The 11,443-nt window shown below is 47.7% G+C and overlaps 1 protein-coding gene across 1 annotated transcript in view; it reads left to right on the forward strand.

The window, feature by feature from the left end:
- The window catches only part of ETV5 (ETS variant transcription factor 5), a 70,483-nt gene extending 59,285 nt beyond the window's left edge, over positions 1–11,198 (forward strand). Inside the window, exons 12-13 of the mRNA XM_004713420.3 lie at positions 3,520–3,621; positions 8,690–11,198. Of these exons, the coding sequence (XP_004713477.1) occupies positions 3,520–3,621; positions 8,690–8,911 (324 nt within the window). The 3' untranslated portion in view covers positions 8,912–11,198. The remainder of the gene's footprint in view (positions 1–3,519; positions 3,622–8,689) is intronic.
- The last annotated feature ends 245 nt before the right edge of the window (positions 11,199–11,443 follow it).

An 11,443-nucleotide genomic window follows, 5' to 3' on the forward strand; every position in this document is an offset into this window, starting at 1 on the left:
GGCATAGAAGATTGAAGAAGGCAGTTGGAAATGGAGCTTTCTTAGGTCTTTTTTTTTGGCCAGGCAAACAAGAACCTTGCTATTGAAGTATTCTAATATAATCAGGACAGGTGTATTCTTACTCACTTGCCATCATCATTTCTGGTATTTATTAAAGGTCATTATAGAATCCCAAACTCAGGGGCTGTTCCTCTCCACCTGCCCAAATCCTTAAGGGAAGTGCGCTTTAAGATCCACTTTCCTCTCTCAATGCAAGAATACTTTCTTCTATTAAAATTGGCATTCTATGATGCTCACCTTCCCAACACAACCGCTGAAGACAAAGCGGGTGAATAAGCAAATGTGGTGAAGAAAGCTGATGGTGCCCAGATATAAAAAGATATAGCATCTGGGGTCTTAAAAGCTGGAAGGTAAACAAGCGGCCATCTAGCTCAGAAACAACAAAGCCCACCTGGAAGAACATATCAGCCTGTGTGGCCACGAGGTGTTGAAGGGATCGCTGAAGACAAATGGGTGCATAAGCAAATGTGGCGAAGAAAGCTGATGGTGCCCGGCTATCAAAAAGTATAGCGTCTAGGGTCTTAAAGGCTTGAAGGTAAACAAGCGGCCATCAAGCTCAGAAGCAACAAAGCCCACATGGAAGAAGCACACCAGCCTATGCGATCACGAGGTGTCAAAGGGATCGGGTATAAGGCATCATCAGAACAAAAAAATCTTATCATAGTGAATGAGTGGGGGAGTGCGGAGTGGAGACCCAAAGCCCATTTGTAGAACACTGGAGATCCCCTTGCAGAGGGGTCTTGGGGAGGAGACGAGCCAGTCGGGGTGCGATGTAGCAACGTTGAAGAATACAACTTTCCTCTAGTTAATGCTTCCTCCCTGCTCCCACTATCATGATCCGAATTCGACCTTGCAAGTCTGGCCCGACCAGAGGATGTGCACTGCTACAGATGGGAACTGGAAACACGGAATCCAGGGCGGATGATTCCTACAGGACCAAGTGGTATGAGTGACGATACTGGGAGGGTAGAGGGAGAGTGGGTTGGAAAGAGGGAACCTATTATAAGGAACTATATGTGACCCCCCTCCCTGAGGGACGGACAACAGAAAAGTGGGTGAAGGGAGACGTCGGACAGGGCAAGATATGACAAAATGATAATTTACAAATTATCAAGGGCTTATGAGGGAGGAGGGAGCGGGGAGGGAGGGGGAAAAATGAGGACCTAATGCCGGGGGCTTAAGTGGAGAGGAAATGTTTTGAGAATGATGAGGGCAATGCATGTACAAATGTGCTTTACACAATTGATGTATGTACGGATTGTGATAAGAGTTGTATGAGCCCCTAATAAAACGATTAAAAAAAAAGATCCACCTCCCTTTTTACCTTGTCTGCACTCACGTCCCACACCCTGCTTGATTTTCAAAAGATCAAAAGAATGTAGTCATGCGTGGCTTAACGTCCAGGGTACATCCTGTGAAATGGGGGGTGAACACCAGATCGGAATCTGGTCCTGCTTTTTTCCGAACTCACTGCGCGCCTTAGCAGGGCCCGTCGGCATGCCGCAGGGGAGGGGCCGCGTTTGGGTTGGTCCCGCGTGTACAGCACTGGCAAGTTCTCCATATCCCTCCGCGGTCCCGTTCAGATTTCCAATAGTCTAGTAGCCTAGCTAATCCTTGACTGGGTTGGAGAGCTTTTTTCCTTTGCTTCTGAGGATGGCTGTGATTGTCAGGTGGGGCATGCCTAAATGACAAGCAGTAGCAGGCGCTGATTTTTCACCCTCGCGTTCCCTAATAACCTTTTGGTTCATTTCCAAACAATACTTCACCTTTGCCTCTGGTTGCTGCTATCAGGAGCACAGGTTTGGTTTGGTTTGAGTGCTACAAATGTACTCCATAGTCATATTTTTTAAGAGAAATGAAATGGAGAGATAGCTACAGATCCTCAAAATGCAGGCTATGTGAGGGTACATGAGGTTGGGTACTGCTACCTGTGAGTCTGCATATGTGTTAATGCACAGTTAACGTTTTAGGTAGGCAGGACAGTCCATGGGAGGGGGATTTAAGTCCTTTTTATTTGTTTGTTTTCCAATTCCATTTTCCCAGGAACTTTTTGAAGTCCCCCTCATACAAGCCCCTTCCAGCAAGCCAGTATGAGAGGCATTTATAATGACTATTAAAACACGTATGATGAATTGTGTATGTACCATACATACCTTATGCACCTTACAGCTCATTCACGTTGTGTACCACAGCCAGGTCTACATGTTGCTTGGGGGAAGCTATTGCATTCCTTATTTCCGGCTCAGCCTTTGGGATTTCGGAAGCTCTGATAGAACGATGGGACCAGGCATGTGGATGCAGTTGGATGTTGCCCACACGTGCATTATGGGGTACCGTGAGTGTAGGTAATTTTGTTTAAAGAAAGAAAAATAAAGTGTCCTAAATGACCTAAAATGTTCATGACGTGGCCCCTGCTGTGCACACGTTTGCAAACCTTTGAGGATTCCTGTTGCTAGTGGTAGTCCTTTCTTTCCTTGCTCTCGCACCACCGTCTCACAGCAACCTTCTAGGACAGAGTAGAAGTGCCCCGTGGGGTTTCTGCAGCTGTAAGTCATTACAGAAGCAACTAGTGGGTTCAGATCTCAGACCTCTGGATTTGCCGCCCCTTGCTTAATACTCTGTGCCACTATGGAGCCTGCCTTCCTCATTTGTCATCTTTACGCGTAGGAGTTGGGGTGCCTTCGTGCTTGAGAGCAGAAATTGCTTGGCTGCTCTGATAATTGGCAAACCGCACTAGGAAGTATTCCTGCTACCAGATTTCTCAGCCCAGAGCTCCAGTTACGTCTGCCCATCACGGTACCTCAGGTGGACTGGGTTGGATATAATGCACTGCAGAACTGTGTGGGAAGCCCTGTTAATTTTTCATTAAGTGGATAATGGTGCTACGTGCTTTAGTGTCCATTCTGTAAATCTGCTGGGAGCAGGGGATTGGATGGCAGCAGGCTGGTATGATCTGATTCCCCGTTATTCCACGAGCTGCAATAAGTAAACATCTCCCAGCCCCTCTCCAATCTTATTAGAATTGAACTTCTGCTCTGCTGGCCCATTAGCAACTCACTAGTGTGTTTCTAATGTTTCAGGAATGACCACTCTAATTATTCCTTATTGACTGCTACAGAAACCATAGCACTTAATGGCAACATGCTAATGGGCTATGAGTATTGGTCAATAATTCATACGTGGAGGAACGGTGGAGGGCCTATTTCTTCTGGGATGATGGCCAAACCCTGCACAATCTTAAAGTGCTAGGAGCCTTCCACCTCCTGGTCTCACCTCCCAGCTGCTGTGGCTGAATCATCGCCTCTGGTGAATGCTTGGCTTGGAGAGAATTAAACCCTTTCCCTTCCAGGTCAGGGAAATGGGTCCCTGGCCCGAGCCAATGAGGTTACAGAAGGATTCAGAGCAAACCAGCAGGTCCAGGGGAATGTGTGCCCACTGCTCTGTGCTTCTCTTCTTCAGGTTGCTCGGCGCTGGGGCATTCAGAAGAACCGGCCAGCCATGAACTACGACAAGCTCAGCCGCTCTCTGCGCTATTACTACGAGAAGGGCATCATGCAGAAGGTGGGCGCTTACCAGAGACACTCAGACCCCCCTGAACCCTTTCATAGAGAACGGCAAGGGCAAGGGCATCCATCCCAAGACTCTGTAACGTGGCTAGCAGCAGATGCTCGCGTCTAGTGGTTGTGTCATCGGAGAGAAACCTTGGGGATTGGGGGAGGGTTTTGTTTTTTTTTAAAAGCAACTCAAGGCAAGCGCCAAACAGGATTTTCAAAAATTTCAGCTCAACTGCCATCAAGTCAATTGCAGCTCATAGCAACCCTATAGGGAGGGCCCTGGTCTCACTACCCCTGTGGGTTTCTGAGACTGCAACTCTTTTCAGGAGTAGACAGCTCTTGCCTTTCTCCTGAAAGTGAAATATGGGGAGGTCTCTAATGCTTTGGGGCCTGTGGAAACCAGCGCTTTCCTGTGGAAGACACCGTAGGAACAGTAGGCTCCGGGACCGTAGCGACCTTGTCTCTGATTACAAAGATGGCCAGGAAAGTAGGCCGCCCATTGTACCCATAAAGGAGCGTGGGGGGAGTCACCTTGAAGGGTTCCACTCCCATGGAGCTTGGTTAGAGTTTTCAGTTAAAGTACCCAACTCTCCAAATAAGATGGTTTGATACTCTCAAAGGTGTTAGACCAGTCGGGAAATCTTCCTTCTCTTTCACAATCAATAGAAGCTGAAACGCGGCTTGAGAAGCCAACGCCGGCCGGGTCTGGCAGTGGGCAGCTGGGTCGACTGGTAGCAGAGTGCTGTTGGCAGAAGAGAGGACGAAGCTGATTTTGAGACAGCCAGAACAAACTCCTTATTGGGCTAGGTGGTTGCAGGTTAATCTTACAATCCCACATACAGACGGTGAGGATTACAGATCCTTGGTTCTTAGCCATCACATTTTATACTGTCCTGTTCGCCACTATTTGGCATTGACAGGTTTTCCCTGCTATCCAAAAGTAGAGTTTTGTGTGGCCTAAAGCGGAGACACAATTTACCATTGATTTGGATGGGGAGAAAACTTCCCAGCATTCCCAGGTCTAAGTAACCTCCCAAATCAGACGACATAAGAGCAACACAAAGCCCAGTCGACTGCCATCGGGTCAATTCTGGCTCCTATTGACCCTAAGCACAGAGTATTACTGCCCCTGTGAGTTTCCGAGGCTCTATATCTTTCTGGGTACAGAAAGCCTCATCTTTCCCCTGTAGAGGGGCTGCTGAGTTTGAACTGCTCACCATCCAGTTAGCAGCCCATTGCATCATCCACTCCACCACCAAGGCTCCTATTGTACCAAATAGTACATACAATCTTACACTGTTCACAGACGTGATGCCAATTATAGTTCCAGGGGCCGGAGCTTGGTGACACTACTCAGCATTCAGAAAGTGCTCTGCCTCTTTAGCTGCTGCAAAACAAACCCTGAGCGCTACTTTTGCTTTTTTGCACTTTGTTGGTGAAAGTTCTTTTACGTAGAGTTCTTTTCACGTAGTGAAAATAAGTATGTCTTCCATAAAAGCAGGGGATGCATGAATGTATTTCAGCAGTTTATAGGGTCATCGAGGAAGCCTGGTGGCATAGTGGTTCCACATTGGGCTGCTAACTGCAAGGTCAGCAGTTCAAAACCACTAGCCACTCCAAGGCAGACAGGTCACTATGAGTCGGCATTAACTCAATGGCAGGAAGTGTTTTTGTTTTGACAGGGTAGTTAGTGACCCATGAGCTGTATTTGGCAGAAATGCTGTGGACAGTGCTCCTGAGACTGTCCTCACTGAAGCCAGGTCCATCGTTCTCTTGGACATATGGCACTGTGACCTCTGCCCCCCCTCCACCTTCAGATAGTCAATCAGTCTCTCTGGGGGAGCACTCCCCTGAGTTTTTAGTGCTTGCGCATACAGGATCTAAGGCCGCCCCAGTCTGAATTATGATTTAATGTATCATTGATTTTCCAAAAAAAAGCCAAACTCCATAGGACTGCCTCTGGGAGTGGCCGAGACTGGAACCCTTTATGGGACTAGAAAGTCCCATCTTCCTCTCAGGGAGCCGCTGGTAATTTTGAACTGCCAACTTTGCAGTTAGCAGCCCAACACGTAACCACTGCGCCACCAGAGTTTATGTGATGTGCTTGTAAGTTATCAGGCATGCTATCCAATGAAAAGGAAACACACATACACACTTGTGAAATTACCTGCATGGTTTTAAGACCTGGTCCATTCCCAGTGCCCTTGAATTCCTCAAGACTTCACTGCGTTCACCAGTCTAGCTACCTTTTCTCTCAAGCTTGTTTTAATAGAGTCTTTGTTCTCCCAAAGAATAAATGTTGCCTGCATGTTATCGAGCATGCTAGAAAATGGAAGGGGCAAAACCCCCACCACCTATTATAAACGACTTGCTCTGTTCAAGAGCAAGAACCTGCCCAGTGCCCTCTTTACTTGGCCGGCCCTTTTTATATAGGTCATAGTATACGGACCATCTGATCACTCCTTCCAGACCCAAAAGCCCCCACTGTACCTTCCTGCCTCCCTCTGCCCCATACACATACCGACTTGGGGGTGGGGTAGGGGAGAACCAGGTATGTAAGAGAAAACTGGTTTCTTTTTTGTTTTTAAATCATTTTATTAGGGGCTCATACAACTTTTATCACAATCCATATATACATCAATTGTGTAAAGCACATTTGTACATTCATTGCCCTCATCATTCTCAAAACATTTCCTCTCCACTTAAGCCCCTGGCATTAGGTCCTCATTTTTCCCCTCCCTCCCCGCTCCCCTCTCCCTCATGAGCCCTTGATAATTTATAAATTATTATTTTGTCATATCTTGCCCTGTCCAACATCTCCCTTCACCCACTTTTCTGTTGTCCGTCCCCCAGGGAGGAGGTCACATATACTTCCTTGTAATTGGTTCCCTCTTTCCTACCCACTCTCCCTCTACCTTCCCAGTATCGCCACTCACACCACTGGTCCTGTAGGGCTCATCCGCCCTGGATTCCCTGTATTTCCAGTTCCTATCTGTACCAGTGTGCATCCTCTGGTCTAGCCAGACTTGAAGGTAGAATTCGTGTCATGATAGTGGGAGCGGGGAGGAAACATTTAGGAACCAGAGGAAAGTTGTATTTTTCATCATTGCTACATCGCACCCTGACTGGCTCGTCTTCTCCCGGAGACCCCTCTGCAAGGGGCTCTCCAGTGGCCTACTCATGGGCTTTGGGTCTGCACTCCGAAAACTGGTTTCAAAAACAAGAAGGGATGGTTGGTAGTGTGCCTCTGCTCTCCTCCCTTGAGACTTCCTTTGATGGAAGTGCTACTCACCGGGGTTAGGCCCTGGGCATAGTCTAGACCCACCAGTGGCTCCTCAGGAGGAAGATGAGGCTTCCTCTTCGCAAGAGGATTGACATCAGCGGTTCTCAACCTGTGGGTTCTGACCCCTTTGGGGGTCAAATGACCCTTTCACAGGGGTCGCTCGATTCATAACAGTAGCAAAATGACAGTGATGAAGTAGCAACGAAAATAATTTTATGGTTGGGGGACACCACAACATGAGGAACTGTATGAAAGGTCATGGCATTAGGAAGGTGGAGAACCACTGATTTACATCCTAAGAACCCTAAAGGGGCAGTTCCTACTCTGTTCGAGAGGGTGGGGGTCACTGTTAGCAGAAACACAGCTTTGGGTTTTCCAGTGTTTGAGTTTTAAAGACCAACCAAGTTCTGGTGACCAGACATAGAGGTGTCACCATCTATGGGCTGTAAGATCCCCCAGAATAATGGTACTGTTCCCTATGTAACTAGGGCAGCAGCAACACGCTCCTTAAATTCAGCATTTGGAAGCAAAGCCCAAAGATTTTAGAGCTTCAATAGAATGGTTAAGTGTGTATCATTGGTCTTTGGCTTCCTATGACGGAAGGGTAGTATTAAGGTCAACAGTAATTTTTTTTAAATCTACAATGTTGTGTCAGTAATTATAGCCACTTTCTGTAGTATCTCACCAATAGCAATGATTAAGTTGGATGTTCTTATTCTGTTGCTAAACAACCAGCCAAAAGTGGGTGATCCCATTCCCTGTAGGTAGTTCGTCTACTACATCATCAGGCCCTTGAGTACCCATGACCTTTTTGGTTCTAATAATGAAAACCAAACCAACTGCCATTGAGTCAATTTTAACTCAATGCAGCTCGATAGGACAGACCAGAACTGCTCCCTGGGATTTCTGAGGCTGTAAGTTGGGGGAGGCGGGCGGGTATAGAAAGCCTCATCGTTCTCACGTGGAGCCAGCTAGTGGTTTTGAACGGCTGACCCTGCAGTTAGCAGTGCAGTATGTAACCCACTGCTATGCCACCAGGGCTCCTTCATTCTCATAATGGTATGCATAAAGCCATATGTAAAGGCAGTTATCCGTTACCTTTCTTCAATGTAGGGGAAGCCATAGGTTGAGTAATTTGAAATGGGAGGTATGCCAAAATGCCATTCTATTTGGCTTTGGAAGGTACTTAAAATTTCCACATAGGTTCTCTATTAATTTCTAACCCATCTAAGTAACAAAGCCATATCGCGAAGATGGTGTACTTTGAAAGGAACTGAAACGGGTCTGACTACTGTGTTGTACTTCCCAGTCCTTTTCGTTTGGGAGTAGCCCTCCCCTCCCTCGATAGAAAGGGAGAGTTTTCTTTTGTAAAAGCTTATCTCGTGTGGATTTGAATTTCCAATGTCTTCTTTTTCAACTGCTGATAGGGTCATCTCTCAGCATAGTGACAACAAAACAATTGGTAGGTAAAAGCTCCTGAGATTTATCAAAGTAAGGCTACCTGATTTGACTAATTAGCTAGCTAATGAGCTTCCCTTGGTCCCTTGCTCCCTGAGAGCTGGGTGACTTACAAATACCTCATTATTCTACCCTTCCTTTTACTCAAAGGCCCTCTTCAGCTGGCCTGTGTTCTACCACTTTATTACGAATCAGGTGAAGGTCTGTCTACAAAGCCAGATCCGTTTTCCATTTAACAATCCGTACACATTTTGTTTCATGTCATTGATTGCCATCCCCATCATTGTAATTTTCCTATCCGGCTGGGTCTTGAAGGTGGTCTGCTTTCTCTCAGGTGGCAGGCGAGCGATACGTCTACAAATTCGTCTGTGACCCGGATGCCCTTTTCTCCATGGCCTTTCCTGACAATCAGCGCCCATTCCTGAAGGCCGAGTCCGAGTGCCACCTCAACGAGGAGGACACCCTGCCACTGACCCACTTTGAAGACAACCCCGCTTACCTCCTGGATGTGGATCGCTGCGGCAGCCTCCCCTACGCTGAAGGCTTTGCTTACTAAGTTTCTCAGTGGCTGTGCGGCCAAACCCTAGAGCTAGCAGTTCCCATTCAGGCAAACGAGGGCAGTGGTTTTGTTTGTGTTCTTGGCTGTTCCTGAAGCTTGCCCTTTGAGTATTATCTGGAGAGCCCAAGCCATTTTCGGATTGTCACCCTTAAAGACAGACACCTGGGCTAGCAAGTGGAAACGGGGAGGGGGTGGGCCAGAAAAACCACCCAGGAAAAGGGGCTGGTGCCTCGGCCCTGATTCTGATGAGGTTTCTGGAAAGGGATTGAAATGGAGGCTCCTTGCCATGGACAATATATGCAAAGCAATACCTTGGTCAGGTTAATCCCTGCAAACCAGGTGAGTGTGCGACAATCTTCTTTGATCGTGGACTGCTAACTGCCTTGATGCAGGTGGGCTCTGATTTGCACAACGTCTTGAAAAATCACAAATCCATAGAGAAACCAGGCTGTTGTGGAGGTTCAGACCGTGGGGGGTTTACAATACGTCTTGGAATTTGGAGCTCAATTGAAACTGATTCCCCTTGGTAGAGAAAGCAGAGGGGAGGGTCAGAACAGCTACCCCCCACTCCTTGGTTCTCAAAGAATAAAGCAGCAGGACTCTTGGGGACCTTCTGGACATGTGGCCACGCACTCAAGCAAACCCCTCCTCTTCCCAAGTCATGACTGTACGGATGGCTTTCATTTCAGAGGAGGGTGGTGAACACTTTCGACAGTATTTTGCTTTCATTTGGGCACTGTTTTGTTTGGGTGGTGGTTTTGGAGTTTAAAACCAACAACAGTTTATAAACTGATTTTTGTAGTTTTGGTATTTAAAGCAAAAAAAAAAAAAAAAGCCAACCTTTTGGTAACTGCGCACCGTGTCCTTTCGACAGGGCCAGGCCGACTTATGAAGATGCTGCAGCTTGAGAGGGGCTTTACGGGGGGCTTCTCCCAAGCCAGGTCGAAGCCCGTCTGTGGCCCCCTTTGTGCTTTCTGCACCAGACGGCCGGAGGGAACAGCCGCACCGAGTTGTACATGTTTGAAGTGTGCAGGGCATTCTGGGCACCCAGCTTCAATTCCATGTGTATAGCTCCCCATGTTCAGTACCATGCCCTCTCTGGAAAGCAGGTGTACATAATACTCGTCTTGCCCGTTTGAAACTGGCCCACTTGTTGGGAATTCCCGTAGGGACACTTTTCTGGGCATGACTGACGACAATTTCCATTTCACCCGTTTGCTTTGTTTTCCTTTATCGTTACATCTTGGACTTTAAACCCTGCATATGACTCAATGGGGTTTGAGGCTTCTGTGTGGCGCAGACAGGTACACAGCGCTAGCCTTTTAGCTTCCTGACACCGTTTTCTTTGGAAAAGTGTATTCTAGTTGCTGTCTTATACTGAAAACGTGTTTCAACAGCCCAGCTAAAGCTACATATCAGTGGAGCTCAAAGTAGACGAACTGTTAATGGGAGGTGGCAGGCAGATCCCTGCCGGGCGCTGGAGCTCGGTGCTCCCCACACCCCTGAGCCTGTGGAGAGGGACAGGTGAGGGGGACCAGGCTGGCTCGGGGAGCAGAAGACAAGGACCTGAGCTGGTTTTTCTATAAATGAAACTCAGGCTCACTCTGGTCCCAAGTCCCCCACATGACCAAGAGCACATTTGGGACGTGGCTCAGGGGGTGAAGGGGAGATGGATTTTATAGCTATGGAAACACAAGGCTTTTCCTCTAATGGAAGCTAATTGGCCCCCAAAGGTATTGAACCAACAGCTTGGGCCCTAATTAGCATTGTACTCTAATCAACCGAGTCTTTCCAGACCGTATTTATAGCTTTCTAACCTACACATAGTCTCTACATATATGCACATTTTACCCCAGCTGGCTAAAGATTTATTTGTTGTAAATGCTGTATAGGATTTGTTTTTCCTTTCTTGACTTCTCCTGGTTTGGGTGTTTCGTTTGGGGAGGCGGTAGATCTTCGCTGTCTTCTGAGTAGGAAGGGACTTGTGAGCTCCCCTCCCCTCTGTGACCGAGTGGCCTGCGCTGTCCCAGGGCAGAGGATGGAGGCACCACCGTTGCATCCCCAAAGGACTCGTGCACCCCTGGATGGGTTTTTGGTTGGGTGGGGGTGGGGGGTGTTGTGTTGTTTTTGGCTTCTTTTTCCAGAGTGTGGAAGCCCACAGTGCAGACAGGCTTTAAGCTGCCGGTTGGTTTGGACTACTTTCCCCTGCGCAGGGCCGTATGCATCCTGCCAAGCTGCGTTATATTCTGTACTGTGTACAATAAAGAAGTTTGCTTTCAGTTTACCAAATGCCTGGAACCGGCCTCTTTCTTTCCCTCGAGTGCTTTCTTTGTGAAGCCACCTGGCTTCATGTTTCTGTCTGGTTGGCGGTCTCTCACTCTTGGGGTTGCGAGGGGAGACAGGTGAAGGGTTGTTGAGGGGATTGTTACCTGGAAATCGAGGTGTGCAGCTGCTGTTTGGTCTCAGCACTCAAAGCCTGGCAAAAAATTTGGATCCAACGGGCTAAGAGATAAAGAGAGGGTCCCCTTC

Source organism: Echinops telfairi, unplaced genomic scaffold, assembly GCF_000313985.2.
Source record: "Echinops telfairi isolate 266 unplaced genomic scaffold, ASM31398v2 ScPeMD7_7407;HRSCAF=8445, whole genome shotgun sequence".
Taxonomy (NCBI): Eukaryota; Metazoa; Chordata; class Mammalia; order Afrosoricida; family Tenrecidae; genus Echinops; species Echinops telfairi.